The sequence below is a fragment of the Equus przewalskii genome, chromosome 7 (genome assembly GCF_037783145.1).
Source record: "Equus przewalskii isolate Varuska chromosome 7, EquPr2, whole genome shotgun sequence".
Lineage (NCBI taxonomy): Eukaryota > Metazoa > Chordata > Mammalia > Perissodactyla > Equidae > Equus > Equus przewalskii.
The window spans coordinates 13,324,106-13,343,046 of NC_091837.1; the positions used below are offsets into that span (position 1 = coordinate 13,324,106).

The 18,941-nt window shown below is 51.1% G+C and overlaps 1 protein-coding gene across 9 annotated transcripts in view; it reads left to right on the forward strand.

Annotated features, from left to right (window-relative positions):
- SSH1 (slingshot protein phosphatase 1) overlaps window positions 1–18,941 on the forward strand; it is a 61,544-nt gene that overhangs the window by 29,284 nt on the left and 13,319 nt on the right. For 5 of the 9 annotated variants that reach the window (XM_070627043.1, XM_070627044.1, XM_070627042.1 and 2 more), the window contains 9 exons: window positions 1,755–1,819; window positions 2,268–2,389; window positions 6,956–7,024; window positions 8,015–8,080; window positions 11,035–11,229; window positions 12,436–12,529; window positions 13,387–13,515; window positions 16,366–16,412; window positions 17,809–17,955. In XM_070627043.1, coding sequence (XP_070483144.1) covers window positions 1,755–1,819; window positions 2,268–2,389; window positions 6,956–7,024; window positions 8,015–8,080; window positions 11,035–11,229; window positions 12,436–12,529; window positions 13,387–13,515; window positions 16,366–16,412; window positions 17,809–17,955 — 934 coding nt within the window. Of the gene's footprint in view, window positions 1–1,754; window positions 1,839–2,267; window positions 2,390–6,955; window positions 7,025–8,014; window positions 8,081–11,034; window positions 11,230–12,435; window positions 12,530–13,386; window positions 13,516–16,365; window positions 16,413–17,808; window positions 17,956–18,941 lie in introns of all 9 variants that reach the window. The other 4 variants (XM_070627046.1, XM_070627045.1, XM_070627047.1 and 1 more) reach the window with 2 other exon arrangements.

The window sequence follows — 18,941 nt, forward strand, 5'->3', positions numbered from 1 at the left end:
CAAGCAGTCCCGCTGAAAAGCATCTATCTGTGTGGAAAATATCCTCGTTTAGCCACTCATCAGACAAGGGGCTTGATTTTGCTTTCTTCTTTGTGCTTCTGTGACTCAGTGTGGGTGGCGGTGGTTGTGTGCCATCGTGGCATAGGTGACACGACAGGGGCGGCTGCCTTTAGGCTGAGGAAGGAAATGGGGAGCTCCATGTCCTTCTTTAATGTGAACCACTACCTCCAAAGCGTTCCTTCTAGAGAGCGGTGCCGGGTAGTGTGTTTCACACCGTGGAATCCTATAGCGGAGAGAACAGACAAAGGGGATCGCCTGCCAACCACCCGGTTCCTCCCTGAGTTAGGAAGTGCAGTTGGCACGTCAGATGTCACTCCACCCTAAAAATTAAAAGGTGCTTCTGCAAAAGGAACAAATCCAATGTATTGATCCTTCTGAGGTTCTAACTGTGTTCCATAGCGTAATTTTTTTAAAAAAGATAATTCAGTTTCTTTGGGGTGTTACACAAATTGAAGTCAATACAGGTTTTCAATGAGTTATTCCTTGCACTTTCACTTTCTTCTAGATCAGTATCTTTACAGATGAACCTTTTCTTCAGGAAAAAACCCCATGCAAACATTTTTAAAGTAAAAGCTCGGAAAAAAGCAGCATTCGAGTCACGCTTGCTGTTTACTAATTATGTAGCTCAGAGAGGTGGCCCCTCTGCCTGGAATGCACAGCCCTTCTTCACTTTGGTTGATCCCATGGCCAAGGAGACTTACCACCTCTGACAAACTGTCCTCCCCTCACTCCAGCCCAGGGCACCCTCTGGACCCCGGGGACTGCTCAGAGAAGGTCAACAGCTGACTCTGGATTACTGCGTCTTTTAAATAACGAAAGGAAAAAGAAGAATACATAATTTTTAGCAAGAAAAGCAAAAATGACAGGTTGCTGTCTACTCAGATTATTTCTCTGGGCACCCACCCTGCGCCTGCCATCTGTAGAAGCACTTAAACATGTCCCATCCTGCTTATAGAAGTGATGTCTACCTCTGATGGAAAATGCAGGAGAATTTAAAGGAAAAATGACCCCCAGTCCTTTTGTTTTCAGACTAACTTTCAGCAAACCCCGACTCCAGCCGTGCCTGTAGCTTCTGCTGCCCCGCCCTGCAAAGCAACGTTCGTTTGAATTTCATGACATTTCTCCTCTGGGCCTGTCTGTATTTTCCCGGTTTTGTGTTAAAAAACCCGTCTTGCAAGTATTTTTGAAAATAAAAGCAACTTTTAAAAACATGGCAATAAGCTGTGTCTCAGCCCTCATCATCACACAACATCCGTGGGTGGAGGAAGAGAACTTGAGACTTGGTGGTTGTGATGTTTCTCCTGTCATGTAGGTAGAGGGATGTTAACTTCTTTTTTCTTTAAAGATTGGCACCTCAGCCTAAGATCTGTTGCCACTCTTTTCTTTTTCTCCTTCTCCCCAAAGCCCCCCAGTACATAGTTGTATATTCTAGTTGGAGATCCTTCTAATTCTGCTGTGTGGGACGCCACCTCAGCGTGGCTTGAGGGGCGGTGCTAGGTCCATGCCCACGATCCGAACCGGCAAAACCCTGGGCCACCGAAGCGGAGTGCATGAACTTAACCACTCGGCCACGCGGCCTGCCCCGAATTTTAACTTCTAGGTCTTCTTCCAGGCCCTCAACGTGAGCCTCTCATAGGTTTCTGCCTGGAGAGCAGGTGAGTGGCCTTTTAAAACGTCGTTCATTGGTCCAACAGGTGACTTGCCCCAACATCTTCAAGTAATGATCAACCTTCTGCGTTGTGAAGATAGAATCAAGCTGGTAAGAAGAGACGAGAGTGGCAAGTTCTGATTTTTAATTGTGGACTTTGGTGGGGAATTATCCGTGAGCAATGGCAGGGGGAGAGGGAGGTAGGTAGGTAATGTGATATCAGATTCTCCCAAATTGTTCACAAAAGCCAAAGGCAGCTTTGTCCCTCAGTCCCCAGAAGGTCCAGGGAGAGGGTGCGTCAGGTCTCTGTCAGTCTGTGCCAAGTTGGAATCTTCATTCTCTGGATTTTATTTGCTCACCCCTTTAACACACTTTGGGGGTCTCCTTTGAGCGAAGTGCTGTCCCATAACAGTGAGATGTGGCTCCTGGTCTGGAGAACCTCATCTTAATCCCTGAACTCACGGGGGAAGGTAGATAACAAAAGCGCTTGATGTTGGTTTGGTGAAAGAAGGGCCGTCCCTTCAAAGGCAGGCCAGTGACAGCCTCTTTGCTCGTCTAGGCCGTGCGCCTGGAGAGCGCCTGGGCGGAGCGGGTCCGGTACATGGTGGTGGTGGACAGCAGCGGGCGCCAGGACACGGAGGAGAGCATCCTGCTGGGCGTCGACTTTTCCAGTAAGGAAAGGTGAGTCTGCTGAGACAGTGGGTTCCTTCTGCCATGGGGGCAAGAGTCCCTGCTGAAGAAAGTTTTCCGTGGTCCCATCTCCATGACAGTGGATGCGTGATGCTGGTGGCAGGACGATCAGGCACTGGGGACAGTAAGCATGCCATTGCAGCTCTCGTGTGCCGGGTGCTTGCTAGATCTGGTCTCTGTTGTCAGAGAATTCAGGGTCCACTGAGAGGATAGGAGAGTCACACTGTGCCCAGAAATTTACCACGTGGTCCCATCGATGGTGATCTAGAAGAGGGCACCTTAGCCAAGAGGGCTTCCTGAAGGCGGTGATGTCTGTGATGAACACCCAAGGACGAGCTGGAGCCCACCAAGTGAGGCAGGCAGGATGCCCTCCCGGCAGACGGGCCCATGTAGAAGTATGTGATTGATCGGCCTTGTAGCAAGCACCTTATCCAGTATGGATTTCCCATGGTCCTGGGTCAGACTTGAGAAGAGATTTGGAATTTCCCAATAACTGGGGGCCAGGTTGGTTGTACTATAAGCCCTATTGTGTGTGTGAAATGAAGGTGAACAGAACTCCTCGCTCTAGGGTAAGTTAATGCGCGTGAGATCATTGCATAACCTGGATTTGTTCAAACTGGATTAAAGTAGACTCCTTTTATCCATCATTCGTTAATCTGCTCGTTCATTAAGCAACTGATTTGCATTCTCCTGCGAATGAGGCAGCATGCTAGGCCCAGATTAGCACAGCAGTAACAGCACACAAAGTTCTCGACCTCAGAGAGCCCGAAAGCCCAGCCAGGAAGAGGGCCATGACCAGAGACGGGGTGATGGGCTCTGTGACGGGGAGATGTGCAGGGGGCTTTGCAAACACAGAGGGGTGGACATAGAGAAGGCGTGCCAAAGGCCTCCCGGAGCATGCGATGGCTCAGCTGAGTCTTGACAGCCAAGTGGGCAGTTGCGCAAGTTCACGGGCAGGGCAGGGCAGGGCAGGGTGCGTTTGAAGAGCATTTCAGGCAGAATTGACAGCAGGAAGAAAAGCCACAAAGGCAATGAAGTCCTGTGACAGAGCTGCTGTTAGTGGCACGCTGGTACCCAGGACTTTGTTGCTTGTTAAAAGTAAATGAATAAAAAGGGAGGGCATTGCTTTTCTGACTTTCTTCCTGGTACACAATACCATTATGAGATGGTTTTCTGCGGCACACTAGGAGATAAGTGTGAGCTGGCGTCGGTGGCCTTGGGCTGGTTGGGCAATCTGGGTTTGGAGGAAGATGTAGTGTGACGTGTCCTGGGAGGTGAATCCTGGAGCCAGGAGGGCCCGGTCTTTAATGTCGGGGTGCACCCAGGCAGTGCTCTCAGAAGTGGACAGCCCCATCTTTTTGGCTATTATTGGTGTGGTTGTGAGGCAGGAGGCACGGGGTGTTCACCAGGTGTGCAGGCGTATTTTCTCTGCGAATGATCCTTCAGCCTCTCTGCCGTCTCTCGGGGCAGGGACTTCCCTCACCAGTGTAGTCCATTCCAGTGACGCTCTCTGGCCCCGAACTGAAATCTGCCTCCCTCTAGAATGTGCCCATCGTCTCAGCCCAAACCGCTGGAGCCTGGTGGAAATCTAAGCGCCTCCCAGCTCTCTCTGCTGCTTCAGTTGGAGAGAACAGTGCAGTTAACAAAATGCTTCATAAACGCCTCATTTAACCCTTAAATCGCCCTGTGGGGTCAGTGGCCCTACCTCACGTTTTACAAATGAGGAGTCAGGAGCTCCAGAGGTTGAAGTGGCTGCACCAAGGCCATCCTAGTAGCAGAGCTGGGACTCACAGTGAGGGCCGTCACTGTAGCCCTGCAGTGTAGACTCCGCTCACCCTGTCCCTCCCGTTGTCATGCTGCGGTTCTGCCCTGGACCCGCCCTGTTCAGTGATTCATTCGTAGACTTGCCATGTGCGCACTGGTTAGCGCTTCCTTATGCCAGGCACCCTGCTGGGTGCTGGGGCTGCATCCGTGAGAGAGACGCACCTCTGCTCTGTCCGAGCTCGTAGCCTGGAGGTCGTGGACGTGGCGTTGGACCATACACATACACTCCAAGGTCATTCTTTATCAGCGGAGCACGCGGGCCCGGATGCACAGTCTCCCACACTCTAAGGTGCCCTGCCCCGCCTTTGCTGCCCCTTGGCACCTGCCCTCGGTTCTCCTGGAGCACCCTCTCCCTGGGGCCTCTTCCCTCTGCTGCATGCTCTGCTCTCAAGCTGGCATCCCCTTCACTTGCTCTCCGAGCCTGAGCCACAGCCTGCACGCAGGCCAGTGCCGGTGTCCTGTGGTTGGGTAGGTGGGTGGAGAGGCTGCAGAGGGTGTGTGGGGGATCGGAGGGGAGTGGGAACTGCGTGGACCTTCCTACTGTTGGCCCTGATGCAGCTGTCGTCCACACCCAGGCATATGGGGGACTAGGACCAGGCATTCTGCAGCTCCCACCCGAACCGGGTGCTGGGCGGTTGTATTCATCCCTGCCTTGAAAACAAAGCCCTGGTCCTTACTGCAGCCTTTGGCCTACTGAGAGCATGATACGCTTGTTTTTCTAAATTCCTGCCATGGGGTTTTGTTTCCTTGTTCCAAAAAAAAAAAGGAGGCAGCGATGAGTATTGCACCGAAGAATGAGGGGGCCCCAGGAGCGGTGTTGGAGAGAGCGTCAGGTGGCCTGGTGCAGCAGGCGCCGAGTTCCTCCTCAGAGCTGTCCCCACACCTTCCTTGGGAGACCAGAGCAGCCGCCCAGCAGGTTCCATCCGGGATGGATTTTTGTCTCAGATTCGGGAACACTTTGGGTGCCACGAGCTGTCCTCCACTTGTGACTGTTGCTGTCTGTTAGAGGACGTCCACAGCGCATCTCCTGCGTGTGCCTTGAGTCCCCACGTGGGCCCAGCTGCCTTCTCTGTTCCTGCTGTGCCGGCCCTAGAGACTTGGCAGCGCTTTCTCCTAGAGTCGCCCCCGCCCCATTTGTCCTTCTGGGTCATCCTTCCTCTGAAAGACCGGGTCTCCCTCACTGCATGTCCCCTCCCTGCTTCCCATCTCTGTAAAGCCACAAGACCCTCCTTCGTTGTAGAAATTTTACTGTTATCGCTAAGGGGCTGGTGGGAGACTCACGCAAACAATAGATGGGTTTGTTAGGGGTTCTGCAGAGCTGCTCCAGCCACGCCGTGCTCCCTGCTCCGTGCTCCTGACTCCAGGTTGGGACCCTGCCTGGAACCGTCCATGGGCTTCTGCCCCTGCGTGTGGCCCTCCCAGGCTCTTCCCCGTCCTGGCGATTAGGGGAGGCTGGGTTAGCTGCTGCCCTCGTTTCATGTGGACAGTTTCATCTCTGCCCTGTGGGCCTCCGCCTGCCCTGGAAGGACCCCTCCTGCACGGGGCCTTTGGCCGCCCACTCCTGTGCTCCTCGGAGCTCTCTGTGACAATTCTTCTCCCCTTTGTCAGTCCCTGGCGTGGGTCCCTGGGCTTTCTGCTCGTCGATTTTGGCCTCTGAGGGGCCCCTCCCGAGTAGCTCCAGAGCGCCGAGTCTCAACGTGAACCTTATTTTGTAGCTCTCCAAAAGAAATCTATCCAGCATGGGTAGGAGTGCAGGGTGGGGCCTGAGGATTCACCCAACACAAAGGGTTCGTCTGATGTGACCCGACACAGACGCAGAAGCAGAGGGCGGAGGAGTCCCGTGCAGCTGCCTGGCCGCCCGTGCGCTGGGGGAAGAGATGTTCTCTGAGCCCCAGGCCGCCGTCCGCACAGTCGCACGCGTGTGACGCGACTCCCTGGGGGCTGTTGGCGGTGGCAGAGATGTAAGCACAGGATCCCTAGAGGTCGTCGGGGCTGGCCCTGGCGGTCACGGCAGTTTCTCACAAGCTGACTCTCTTCTAAATGCCTGAAGAATTGTCATAATAAGCTGAGGAGACCCTCTGGTAAAGGCCTGTCCTTCCCACTGTGCTTTTCAGTGGTGCCCATCCTGAAAGCATCATTGTTAAGCATCGTTTCACTGTTAGGATGGGCAAAACAAGACAGACTAAGCTCGTGTTTGAAACGGCAGCTGCACGAAAGGTGCAGAAACGGGTCAGAATTGAGCTCCAGTAACGGGGTTGGCAGAGCCCCTCCCCTGTCGCCCCAGGACGGGAGGCTGGGGTTGGCTGCCACTACTTCTGTCCCCCGGAGTGCGTGTGGCCTTGTGGCAGGAGTGCGCCAGCATCTGCTGCTTCCTCCTGCCCCAGTGTGGTTAGCTGGTCGCTCCTTGTCCCCTGAGAGCTGCGGCGGGGACCTGGTGTTTATGGAGCTGCATCCACACCAAAGGGTGGGGTCTCAGGACGCTGTGACTGTGTCCAAGTGGGGATCACTCGTGACTCCCTCTAGTGGGGCCATCCCAGACCCATGTCTTCTAAAATTCTGTGGTGAGCAGGCCCTCCAGACAGCCTGACAGCTTCTCAGAGACTCACCCACAGCCGGGCCCCGCACAGGCGGTGGTCCTCGGCATGAGCTGGACAGGCTGGGCGAAGATGCAGAGAGGGAGGATGGTGCTGGTAGTGGGACCCTCACTGTACAGGCCTTTTTCCTCCCTCACAGTAAAAGCTGTACCATTGGGATGGTTCTCCGACTGTGGAGCGACACGAAAATCCACCTTGATGGAGACGGGTAAGCAGATCTCTTTAAAAGATTCTTTCCCTAGAGACTTTGAAACAGGAGTTGGGTTTGGGCCTCGTTGGAAACTCGTTAGCAGCAGAATCGGGTACGTTGTGGACATTATGTAGGTTTGGGTTGTGAAGTCTCAACGGAGGCATGTCACGGGGATCTGCTGCTGTGTGGCGTTCAGGAACAGCAGCGGACTGACGTTTGTTCGTTTACCTGGATTTGTTAAATGAATATTCACTACCTGCCCTCCGTATGGGGCAGCCCCTGAAAGCTCACAGATGAACATGACACAGCAGGAGCTCACAGTCCTTGGGGGGTGTGGAGAAAGACATACAATCGACAGGTACACCAGTGGTTCAGGAGCAAAATCTACATGACAAAACTTTAGGGGCAGCTGTTTGGCCTCCGCAGGTAGATGAGACACGAAAGGCCATCCGGGTTCTGTGTGCATTTGCTCCTGGTGGGGCACAGCACCGCGATGAGTGGAAAGAAGCAGGAAAGGAAACTGTGCCTCCACTAGGATGCCACCAGTAAAAGTTATGTTGCCTAATAGCTAGGACTGGGAGGGGAAAATGAAAATTTGGTTTATTGAACCGGTGAGATTATGGCCACATTTTTCCCTTTTTTGTTTTCCATTAATATGTTTTCCATGCAATTACAAAAAACGTAGATGGGGTGGGAAGTAGTGACTGGGCTGGGGCTTTTGGAGAGATGGAAAAGAGATGGCATCATGCTACTGCTGCCTGGGCCCCAGGGCTGGGCTTCAGTTTGCGGTAGACCTCACCTTGCTGGGTTAAAAACAAGTCTTCCAGATTGGAGAACGTCCTTTTTGTTTGTCCTCTGCCTGCGTCTCTGATGCAGCAAGCCCCTGGTCCCTCATCAGGTGGCATGGGACACACCTGTCCTCAGGGTGTGCGTGGGGGGCCTGCCCGGGTGTGATGGCAGAGTCTGACGTCTCCCCCTGGGACCTTGCTCTCTGTTTCTCCTCCTCAGCGGGTTCAGTGTCAGCACAGCAGGCAGGATGCACGTGTTCAAGCCCGTGTCTGTCCAGGCCATGTGGTAAGTGTGATTTTAGGGACTTTTAACTCCTTAGAAATGTTTTCCTAGCGGACGGCACAATTAGAAAAGCCCCTTCTACTTAGAAGCTCATTTAGGTGTGTTTATTTTGTGTGTCTGGCTAACTATACATGACACAATTTGCCATTTTAACCATTTTGAAGTGTATGATTCAGTAGCATTTAGTGCATCCGCCTTGTGTGCAGCCATCACCACCATCTGTCTCCAGAGGTTTGTCGTCACCCCAGACAGAAACTTTGTCCATGTTAAACACTGGTTCCCCATGCCCCCTCCCCCAGCCCTGGGAACCTCTCATCTACTTTCTGTTTCTCTGAATTTGCCTATTCTACGTCCCTCGTATAAATGGAACCATCTTTGTCCTCCTGTGTCTGGCTTCTTTCACTCAGCATAAACTTTCAGGGTTCATCCATGTCGTAGCGTGTGTCAGAATTTCATCCCTTTTGAAGGCTAAATAATATTCCATTATGGGGATAGACCCCTTTTTGTTTACCCACTCATCTGTTGATGGACACACGGGTTTTTCCTGCCTTTTGGCTACTGTAAATGGAGCTGCTGTGACCCGTGGTTGAGCACAGCATCTGTCTGAGTCCCTGCCGTCACTTCTTTTGGATGCACACCTAAAAGTGGAAGTTCTAGATCCCATGGCAATTCCACATTTAACTTTTTGGGGAACTACGAAACTATTTTCCAAAGAGACTGCACCATTCTGCATTCCCACCAGCAGTGCACAAGGCCTTCAGTTTCTCCACATCCTAGTCCACGCTTGTTATTTGTTGTGTTTTTCGTAATAGCCGTCTTCACGGATGTGAAACGGTGTCTCGTTATGGCTTTGATTTGCATTTCCCTCATTCGTGAATGTTGAGCACCACTTCATGCGCTGGTTGGCCATTTGTATATCTTTTTTGGAGAAATGTCTGTCTTGTCCTTTGGTCACTTCTTTATTGGGTTGATTTTTTGTTTTGGAAGGAGTGTTGTTTTTACATGTGTGTAGTTCCTCTCGACAACGTCCTTCCAGCATAAATTAACTTCCTCATTGTGCCTGGCGCACAGTAGGCACTCACTTTTCTCCTTGCGGGGAACAGCACTGGGCATCTAGGGAGGCATAAAATGGACACAATTCCCATCCTCTGGGGTTTAAAATCTTTGCAGGGAGGTGGCCATAAACACACGAGCACAGTCCCGTGTCATCCCAAGGGGTGCTGGGTGTTCTCATGGGGTGCCGGGCTCTGACTGCCGGGGCAGGGGCCCGGGAGGGTAGGGCCTCCCTGGAGACTCTGCTTTGGGCGTGAGGTAGAGGCTGTATTGGGTGAAATAAGTCACATTCAGAGCTTCTCAGAACCTGGCACACACGTCTTGGAGCCTTCCTCGTCCCTGGAGGGTTGCACAAACCGCTCAGGCAGCAACCCCAGCACAGCAGTCTCTCCAGGAATCTGGGAGAGACTCAGGAGAGAGCTGGTGGAGTCCGACGAGACGCGGCCGCCCAGTGTTTCAAAATAGCTGCTCTCTTCACCGGGGAGTGCGAGTGACGCAGAATCCTCCCACGGGTCAGGGTCGCTGCCGCGCTCAGTTCTGCCTCCGCTGGTGCTCCACGCGCAGTCCAGTCAGCATCCTTTTGGGGAAAAGCGTGAAATGAGAATTCTCTAGATGTCCAGATGTTTCTTTCTGACCCTGGGTAATTTATTATCTCTTTCTCTACAGGCAAATAAAAAATAGGCCCACGTGGTTTTCCAAAACTTCAGAACCAGAACTAAATTTAGTAAATATTCAGCTCAAGTTTGTTCCCTCAACCAGCCTAGCGAGAGGACACGTGTATGATGGGGAAAGTGCAGTGGCCGGCAGGGGTTCTTATACCATTGTTGGGCTGCCCTCTCATAACTCCATCCAGCCTCACTGACGCCTAGTTCAGCCCATTCACTCAGACGTTTCCAGCCTGTGTTTTTGTAAAAAGAAGGGAAACGGAGATGACCGAATTGGCCATTACCATGTACTTCTTCTATATTGTTTCTTCTGCCCCTTCCACCTCCCCAAACCTCTTCATTTAGTTCCTGTATTAAAATGAGTTTCTAGGAGCTCCTTTCCTTGGGAAATCTAAGCACCTAAGCCTTTATAACATTGATGGGAGCGGGTTAGAAAGCGAGTTATTTAGAATGCAGTAAAATGCCCCTGCTGCATATTAAAGACCCTTTCCTTCCCACTGCTAGGCTTAGTCGTGGTCCCTACGCGCAACGTAACCACAGCGTCAGAAGCACATCTTAATTCTTGGGAGTGAATGGCTGGAATGTACAATGACATGTGAACCGGTCTGGTTGGGCGAGTTATGAAGTTTTTTGTTTCCTTGTTGGAAATGGGGCGGGATATTCTGTTTGCTCTTGGGTTCAGTGCGTATGTCATTGGGTTCAGTGTGTATGTCATTGGGTTCAGTGCGTATGTCATTGGGTTCAGTGCGTTATGTCATTGGGTTCAGTGTGTATGTCATTGGGTTCAGTGCGTATGTCACTGGGTTCAGTGCGTATGTCATTGGGTTCAGTGCGTTATGTCATTGGGTTCAGTGTGTATGTCATTGGGTTCAGTGCGTTATGTGATTGGGTTCAGTGCATTATGTCATTGGGTTCAGTGCGTTATGTCATTGGGTTCAGTGCATTATGTCATTGGGTTCAGTGCGTATGTCATTGGGTTCAGTGTGTATGTCATTGAGTTCAGTGCGTATGTCATTGGGTTCAGTGTGTGTGTCACGGAGAACGGCTGTGTCTCCTGGCAGGCTGTGAATTTCAGGCTGCCGTGTGTCCCCCACATAACCTTTTATGTAAGAGCGACTCCAATGGTGAGTCCTTTCTGAACGGCCCTTCCTCCCCACCCCCACCCTGGGTTTTCGAGGGGAAAACCTACCTCTCCCTGTGCCTCCCCAGGCCTTGACCCTGTCCCCCTCCTCACCCCAGGTCTGCCCTGCAGGTCCTTCACAAGGCCTGCGAAGTGGCACGAAGGCACAACTACTTCCCCGGTGGTGTGGCTCTCATCTGGGCCACCTACTATGAGAGCTGCATCAGCTCTGAGCAGAGCTGCATCAACGAGTGGAACGCCATGCAGGACCTGGAGTCCACGCGGCCCGACTCCCCGGCCCTGTTTGTTGACAAGTAAGCGCGCGTCTCCTCACCCACAGCCACAGCCACCCCGCGCCCCGACCCCGCGTCTGCCCATCACACCTCCCCTGAAGTTCCCTGGTTGAGGGCCACCTCTCAGAACCAGCATCTCAAGCAGGGGCTCCTAACCTGCAGCCCGTGGGTAGTCTTGTCTGGGGGAAGGGTCTGTGACCACCACCCCCCTTTAAAATTCATAGATGAATTCAGGTGTGAATGCCTTTCTGGGGAACATCTCCATGCCTTCTGTCAGATTCTCAAAGGAGCAAGTGGCCCACATACTTCCCCGGCTCTCGGGCAGTGCTCTGTGCTCTGGCCTTTCCTCTCGGGATGCCGAAGACTGAATTTCCAAAGCCTCTTCCTCCGCTCTTAGGAGCATTATGAATATCACGTCTGGTTCCCTGGATCCCAGAACACACCTGCACCAACACTGGCTGAGGGCAGGGCAGCTGCAGCCACAGAGGCAGCAGCGGTGGATCAATTGGCCTATGTCACGTGGTCACCAACAGAGAAACGCGCCCCCCCCCCCCCCCCCGCCCCGAGTGTTTATTCCTCTGGGACACGGCACTTAAGAGGGCTGTGGACAGCGGGGCACAGCCTGAATGAGGAGAGGACCAGAGGCCTCAAAGAAATTATGGGAAGGTTGGGGAGAAACGATAGTTGCCTTTGAATATATGAAGAAGCGTCATGTGAGAGAAGGATTGTCCTGGTCCCTGTGGCCCCTGGAGTTCAAACCAGGGCTGATGGGTAGACGTTTCAGGGGATACTTAGATTTTCCATGTAGGAACGAGATAATGGGAGCTGGACACAGTTGGGATGATGGGCTGCCTCTGGACGCAGTGACCTCCTCACGCCCAGATGTGTTCAAGCAGAGACAGAGGGTCTAGAGGTGTGGGGACGTTACACTGGCGGTCCCAGCCTCCTGCCCCGAGAGTCTGGTGCCTGCAGGACCTGAGGAGGAGTCTGCTTCCCAGCCACTGTTTGTCCTCTTGACCTGCTCTCCCCTCGTTGACTCCTGTGGGAGTTCTGGACACAGAGGGGACTGCTGTGCCCCTGTCCCCTACCCCCAAGAACGTGCACACCAACAAGTCAGCTCGGAGTCCAAGCCACGCTCTCTCTAGCCCAGGAGCATCTGGTGTTTCTCTGAGTGCTGACTCAGGCTTCCTATAGTTCTGCATTTTCCTGAGTGTCATTTCTTTCCAGGCCAACTGAAAGGGAAAGGACGGAGCGCCTCATCAAAGCCCGACTCCGGAGCATCATGATGAGCCAGGATCTGGAGAACGTGACCTCCAAAGAAGTAAGAAAACTCTTCCCTTCGAAGGCCAGAGGTCATGTAGCGGTTGTTGGTCCTGTTGCTCAGAGAGCAGCAGGGGCTGAGCGGGAGAGCACAGGCCTTAGAGTCAGCCTCTAGGTTGGATCCAGCCCTGCCACGCACCAGCTGTGAGGCCTTGAGCAAATTTCCTGACCTCTCCGAACTTTTAGACCTTTGGTGAGAATTTCGTGAGACCTGCAGATGCACCGAGAAGCGTTGGCCGGTCAGCGCCCCCTCCTCTGTCCCGCGTCTCCTTGTGGACGGACAGCAGGCTCTTACTTCTTCACAGGATCTTGACTGACCGGGAGGTCACTGCCCTGGACTGCCTTCCATCTGCCTTCACTGTTTTTCCGGATCACTTTTTTTCTTTCTTCTGTTGCTTTTTGTTGAAGAAATACAGTGAATTATAGTAATAGCTTAAACTAGGTAGATCTAAGGAGTTGAAATGGCCATTTAATTTTTATGAATTAATACACTTTGAAAATCATATGGTGATAGCTCCCAAAGCAAGATGAAACTGATTCTACATTTTCACTGTGATGTGTTTGATATTTAACTGTAAAAAGTATAAGTGCTTTAAACGCAATGGAGCGATCCCATGGGAATCAGAGTCCTTATTTGAAATGATAAACGTGCCCAAGTCAGACTGACTTGAGGCCGAGTAGCTTGCGCTGCCGCCTCCCACATGTGTGTGCTGGGTGTGTCTAACTAAGTGCCTACTCTGGGGAAAAGGAAACCACACCTTTTTTCAAAGCGGCCACAGTTCGTGTTAAGACTTTAGTACTTTGTAGGAACTGTTTTCTTTAACAAGTTGCTTTTTCCTAATATTTTCCACTCCACAGATCCGTAATGAATTAGAGAAACAGATGAACTGTAACTTGAAAGAATTCAAGGAATTCATAGACAACGAGATGCTCCTCATCCTGGGACAGATGGACAAGCCCTCCCTCATCTTTGATCATCTTTATCTTGTAAGAGGCACAGCGCACGGCCGCGGCTGGGCTGGGGGACATACAGCAGACCCTAATGATCTGGGGCTTCGAGCAGGTCAGAGGGGGGAGGAGCCCGAGTTACTGCTGAGCCTCAGCCCTGACTGGTATGGGAACTCCCCTCTTTGACCCCTTCTGGCCCGCAGCCTACTGGTTTGCTCTCAAGCCAGCAGTTTGAGACGTGGCTCCCAGCTGAACTTCGGGGAGTTGGAAAATTCTGGCAAAGTCAACTGGCAACGGTTTTCAGATTCACTACCCTTTGTCTTCCTCAGTCACTAATACAGGGGCCCCATCTGCTTATCTCCACGTGGTTTGTGGGCTAAAACCCCCAGATACTGACCCCAGTTACCCACGCTCACCAAGCCCCAGAGATATGCCTGGGCATCCCGAGACCAGACGCCCGGCCGGCAGCTTCCCGTCTGCTCGTGCAGCCGGCCGCCCTGTGCACTGCTCCTGGAGCCCGCTGGGGACAGGCCCTGGTAGGACAGCTGTGGCGCGTCGTGTGCGTTCTCTCACCTCCATCTCCTGCTCAGATTTTCTTAAAGCTGTACATCTCCATAGAAGGCAACTGGCAAGTTTTCAAAGTCAGAGAGACGGTAGAGGAAGGCATGTTACTAAAATTAGAGAGGCCGCGTGGTGTCGCGAAAATCAGACCCACCAACCAAGTCCCCGCTCCCCAGCCTGACCGGCCGCGTGACTGGGAGCGAGTCTCTGCCTCTTTTTCCTTCATCCTGTGCCTCCTGGGGTGATGAGGATTACACACAATACGTATTTAAAGCACTTTTCTGTAGGCACTAGTCAGCAGTGACCGTCGCTGGAGCAGAAAGCACTTCCTGGGAAAGTTGAGGAGGTGTGTGTGCTGCTCACGGCACGAACAGTTTGGTTTCTGCCTGGAGGAAGTAATTAATAGTTCTCCAAATGTAAACGTCATGATTATATTTGATATATTAAATATATACACTTAATGTGCTTCTATATATCAATCTTGATGCGTATTTAATGTAGCTCTCACAATGTGTATAGATGTGTGGATCTGGAGCCTGTATGTGGGAGGCCGTTGGGCCACACTGGTCTCTGGTCCTCTCCCTGGGAAGGTGACTTGCTCCCTGGTGGGAACCATGGAAGGCACTTCAACCCATCTCTCCACTAGGTGGTGATCACGGCCAGAGGACACTCCCGCTTCAGTGGAGCGTTCTTGTTTTTTCAGTGTGGTTTGGTGCTTTATGTCACTTTTTCCATGAGAGATACTAAAGGAATTTCAATGTTTGAGCCTCTCCCTCCAGTATGAAAATATGGCTAGCACCCACACGTTGCCAGCTCCACTGGGGCCCCTGCAGCCCTGTGTCCCCAGGGCTCTGCCCTCCTGGGAAAGGAAGTATGTCGGGAGACTGGGAGGCTCCGTTTGCTCTTTGTGACTGTCAGCTTGCATTTCCTATGACCGAAGTGATCGGTTTTTCTCTGTTTTTTCCCTTCCGTGTCCTTGGCATGCTCAGATATGGAGGCTTTGTTTTTTTAATATCATTTAAAAAGTATGAAAACGTGTTGTAGGAAGTTAGGACATATGACTACATCTAAAGAAGAAAATTAAAAGCATTCCCAATTTCACAAATCTAGAGGTAGTCACTGTTAACATGTTGGTTTATGTATTTCTCTATCTCCTGGTTTTTTTAATGCATATATAGCTTCTTAAAAAAGAGGGGCTGGCCCAGTGGTGTAGTGGTTAAGTTTGCATGCTCACTTTTGTGGCCTGGGGTTCACAGGTTTGGATCCCAGGTACACACCTACACACCACTCATCAAGCCATGCTGTGGCAGTGTCCCACACACAAAACAGAGGAAGATTGGCACAGATGTTAGCTCAGCAACAATCTTCCTCCCCCAAAAAAATAAATAAAAGGAAAGGAAAGAAACATACTGTTTATGTTTACTTTTGGGGGGGAGGGGGGAGATTAGCCCTGAGCTAACATCTGCTGCCAATCCTCTTTTTGCTGAGGAAGACTGGCCCTGAGCTAACATCCGTGCCCATCTTCCTCTACTTTATATGTGGGACGCCTACCACAGCATGGCGTGCCAAGCGGTGCCATGTCTGCACTGGGATCCGAACCAGCGAACCCTGGGCCGTCAAAGCAGAACACACAAACTTAACCACTGCGCCACTGGACTGGCCCCTATATTTACATATTTTTGTACCTTACTTTGAAAATTTTTTTCGTTATGTGGTGTTTGCCTGTGTCATTAAATATCCTCCAAAAGTATGATTTATTTTAATGGCTCCATCATATGGATCCATCATCGTTTATTTACTGATTTCTTCTTGTTGGACCTTTGGGTTGTTTCCACTGTTTTGTTATTAGAAATAACCATAAATATCTTTATACATAAATCTCTGTGCGAATTCTGGGTATTTCCTCAGGGTAGCTTTTTGTCAGTGGAATGTCTGGGTCAGAGGGTGGGAACTTTTTAACTCTTGCCAAAATACTTCCCAGAAAGGTAGACCGCTTCCTGTTTTACTTAGTGGTTATGTGAAAGTGCCCTTCCCGAGTGGGGGACAGAGGTCACTGCCCCTGGTGACAGGACCCTGCTGGGGTCTGAGGAGAGGAGGCGGTGAGAGGGGAGCAGGTTTTCCTGGACGTGCTCTTCCCCTGCTCTGCTGACGATGCTGTGATGCCCTGGGAACTGGTTTTGCTGTCAGCCTCTTTCATTTCCCCCTGTTTTCTGAGGCCGGGGCCATGAAAGAACCATCACCCCCAGGGCTAGCGCACACCATGCGTCCGCAAGCAGCTCTGAGGCTGACATGTGACACTCACAGGGGTTTGTGTGCTCTGTCCCCCAGGGCTCTGAATGGAATGCGTCCAATCTGGAGGAACTGCAGGGCTCAGGGTGAGTCTGCGCCTCGTGTCTTCCCCTGTCCTCCCAGGCAGCTTAGAAACCCTCCATGCTGCCCTCAAGGGCGAGCCCCAAGCTGCCCACCTGTCAGTGCCTGAGCCCTGGTCTCCAGAGCGCCTGCCGGCTGATTTGCATAGCTAAACAGACGTGCTTCAAAATGCCACGTCATGAATAATTCATAGACTTTTAGATTTTACTGGAGTTTGTGTGATTGTGTGTGTCAGGGAGAATGGTTCTAAATCACACTCAAATGGTATAGGACAGCCTGGATGCTGATGGGGCCGTGAGACCCCTGCCGGTGCCCCGCTGCCCAGCAGAGATGCTGCGAGTCCGAGTGTGGACCAGTCAGCAGCTCTGAGCCCCGGGCTGCTCCTGGTTCTATCTGAGGTTATACTTTTGGGCCTGGTGGGAATCTTGTGACTAAACACTCACTGTTGGCCAGAAGCATGTGCCTGTCTCAGTCTGAGAAATGCTCAGCAGCAGGCATAAAAATGTTCAAACCTAGACCTTCGAGAACAGATGTCTCGACATTTTTTTTTAAACAACTCAGGCACAGAATCACCATTCTGTGGGTCTGAGATGATGGCATTCTGGAATTACTGCATTTAAAAATCAAGACTAAACAAACTTTCAAATATATCTTTAGAACTACTGGTTAAGGATGTTTTCTTTCAACAGAGAGTATTCTTTTATTTAGGAAAGTATTCTTAAACTGTAGCATGATACTGATGATGCTTTCTACCTTGCTGGGAATAAATAAATGGTTTTAAAGGAGTTTTTTAAGCATTTGTAAGTATTCTCTTATGAAATCTGTTTGAGGCATTTTAAAACTCCTGGAATTATTTTGCTATGCCAGGAATATAAGTATGAAGTTTAGAAAACTATAGAACCTGGGTTAGCAGACCATCTCAACTATTTATTTATAGCCTGCTTTGTTTCAAAAAGGATTTAAGGCAGTTTCCAAGGACACGAATAGTGGACGGATGTATTCTGCTTTTTAACTATTTAAAAGTGAAGACTTTGTTTTTTCTAAAGCCTCTGTTTGCTCATAATAGTTGTGAATTTTGAGACTTTCAGAGTTTAAAAACGTATGTTTACTTTCCAGAGTTAACATTGCTTAGCAGTGCTTTGAACTGTTTTCTTTTTACGTTTTTATAAAGAAATTTATTTTTTAGTATAAATATAATACATTCTCATCATATAGAGGGCATTTAGAAAACACACACAAAAAATTTACTATTAAGGAAAAAACAAAAGTCCCACCATAAAAACGGATACTCTTTATTTAATGTGCATTTAATTTTTTCTCTGCCCAGTTTTTTGTTACTTTGCTTTTTATAGTTGCTCATTCTGATTCTCCGAATTTGTTCTTTATTTTTTCTCATTACAGTGTTGACTACATTTTAAATGTCACTAGAGAGATAGATAATTTTTTTCCTGGCTTATTTGCATATCATAACATCCGGGTCTACGATGAAGAGACAACAGACCTTCTTGCCCACTGGAACGAAGCGTACCATTTTATAAACAAGGCCAAGTGAGTGGGTGGAGAAGCCAAAGAAACCGGTCTGAGGAGGAAACACTGGCAGGCGCTGTGGGGGCAGACATTGGAGGCAGTCCCGGGCCGAGCTGTCTCCTGGTTGAGGAGCCTGTGGTGTGTGATGGACCTCTGACTTTAGGCCATAGGACCCCGTGCACCAACGGGGCCGAGTTGTCAACCTTCTCCATGTGGGACCCTATCATTGATTCTGACATCTGACCCCAGTTTCATGGTCAGCACGGGTTCCAGGCGAGGCTCCAATACCAAGTGGACACTCTCGGCGGCTGTCCCCGTGGGGAGTCGCTGAGCCAAAGGAGGGAGGAGAGGGGGCCGGGCTGTTTGTGGGCTTAGAGCTCTTTGGGGGCTGCTTACCCAGACAAAACTACTCCTGCAGATGCCCTGAGCGGTGGCCGCCCTCTCCACCTGAGTCTGTGCCTTTTGAGTAGAATGGGACAGACCATCAGAGGTCCCTGCTGCCCCAAGGCTCTTGCTAGTGCCACCCATCTTTTGTCCTCACCCTATTCTGTAGAACAACTCTGTCTCACTAAAGTCAAGAGAGAAAAAGATAAGAGGTGCTATCAAGAGAAACCCCGTCTTCTGCTTTGCACCCCTCTGGATCAAAGCTGCATAATGTGTCCTGACCAAACCTTAGTTGGCTTACATTCCCGGGGGTAGACTGCAGGCCAGCAGTCTGAAAAGAAAGCAGTGAGACTCAGGGGTGCATGTTAGGCCTGGGGCACAGGAAGCGAGCTTGCTCCCCCGTAACAGGCAGGCTGCACTCTGCTGCCCTTTCCAGCCTGGTGTCCCCTCCAATTGTTGAGCAGGCGGTACCCTGAGAAATATTGTTCCCAGCCTTGCTGTAGCCGTGAGGTCAGCCACGCCTGGGCCAGCACCGCCTCCTTACAGCCCATCCTCTTGCCCTGGTTCTTTCCGTCTTGGCTGAGTCGGGTGCTGCCGTCCTCAGTCTGGCTCCTTGACCCTCC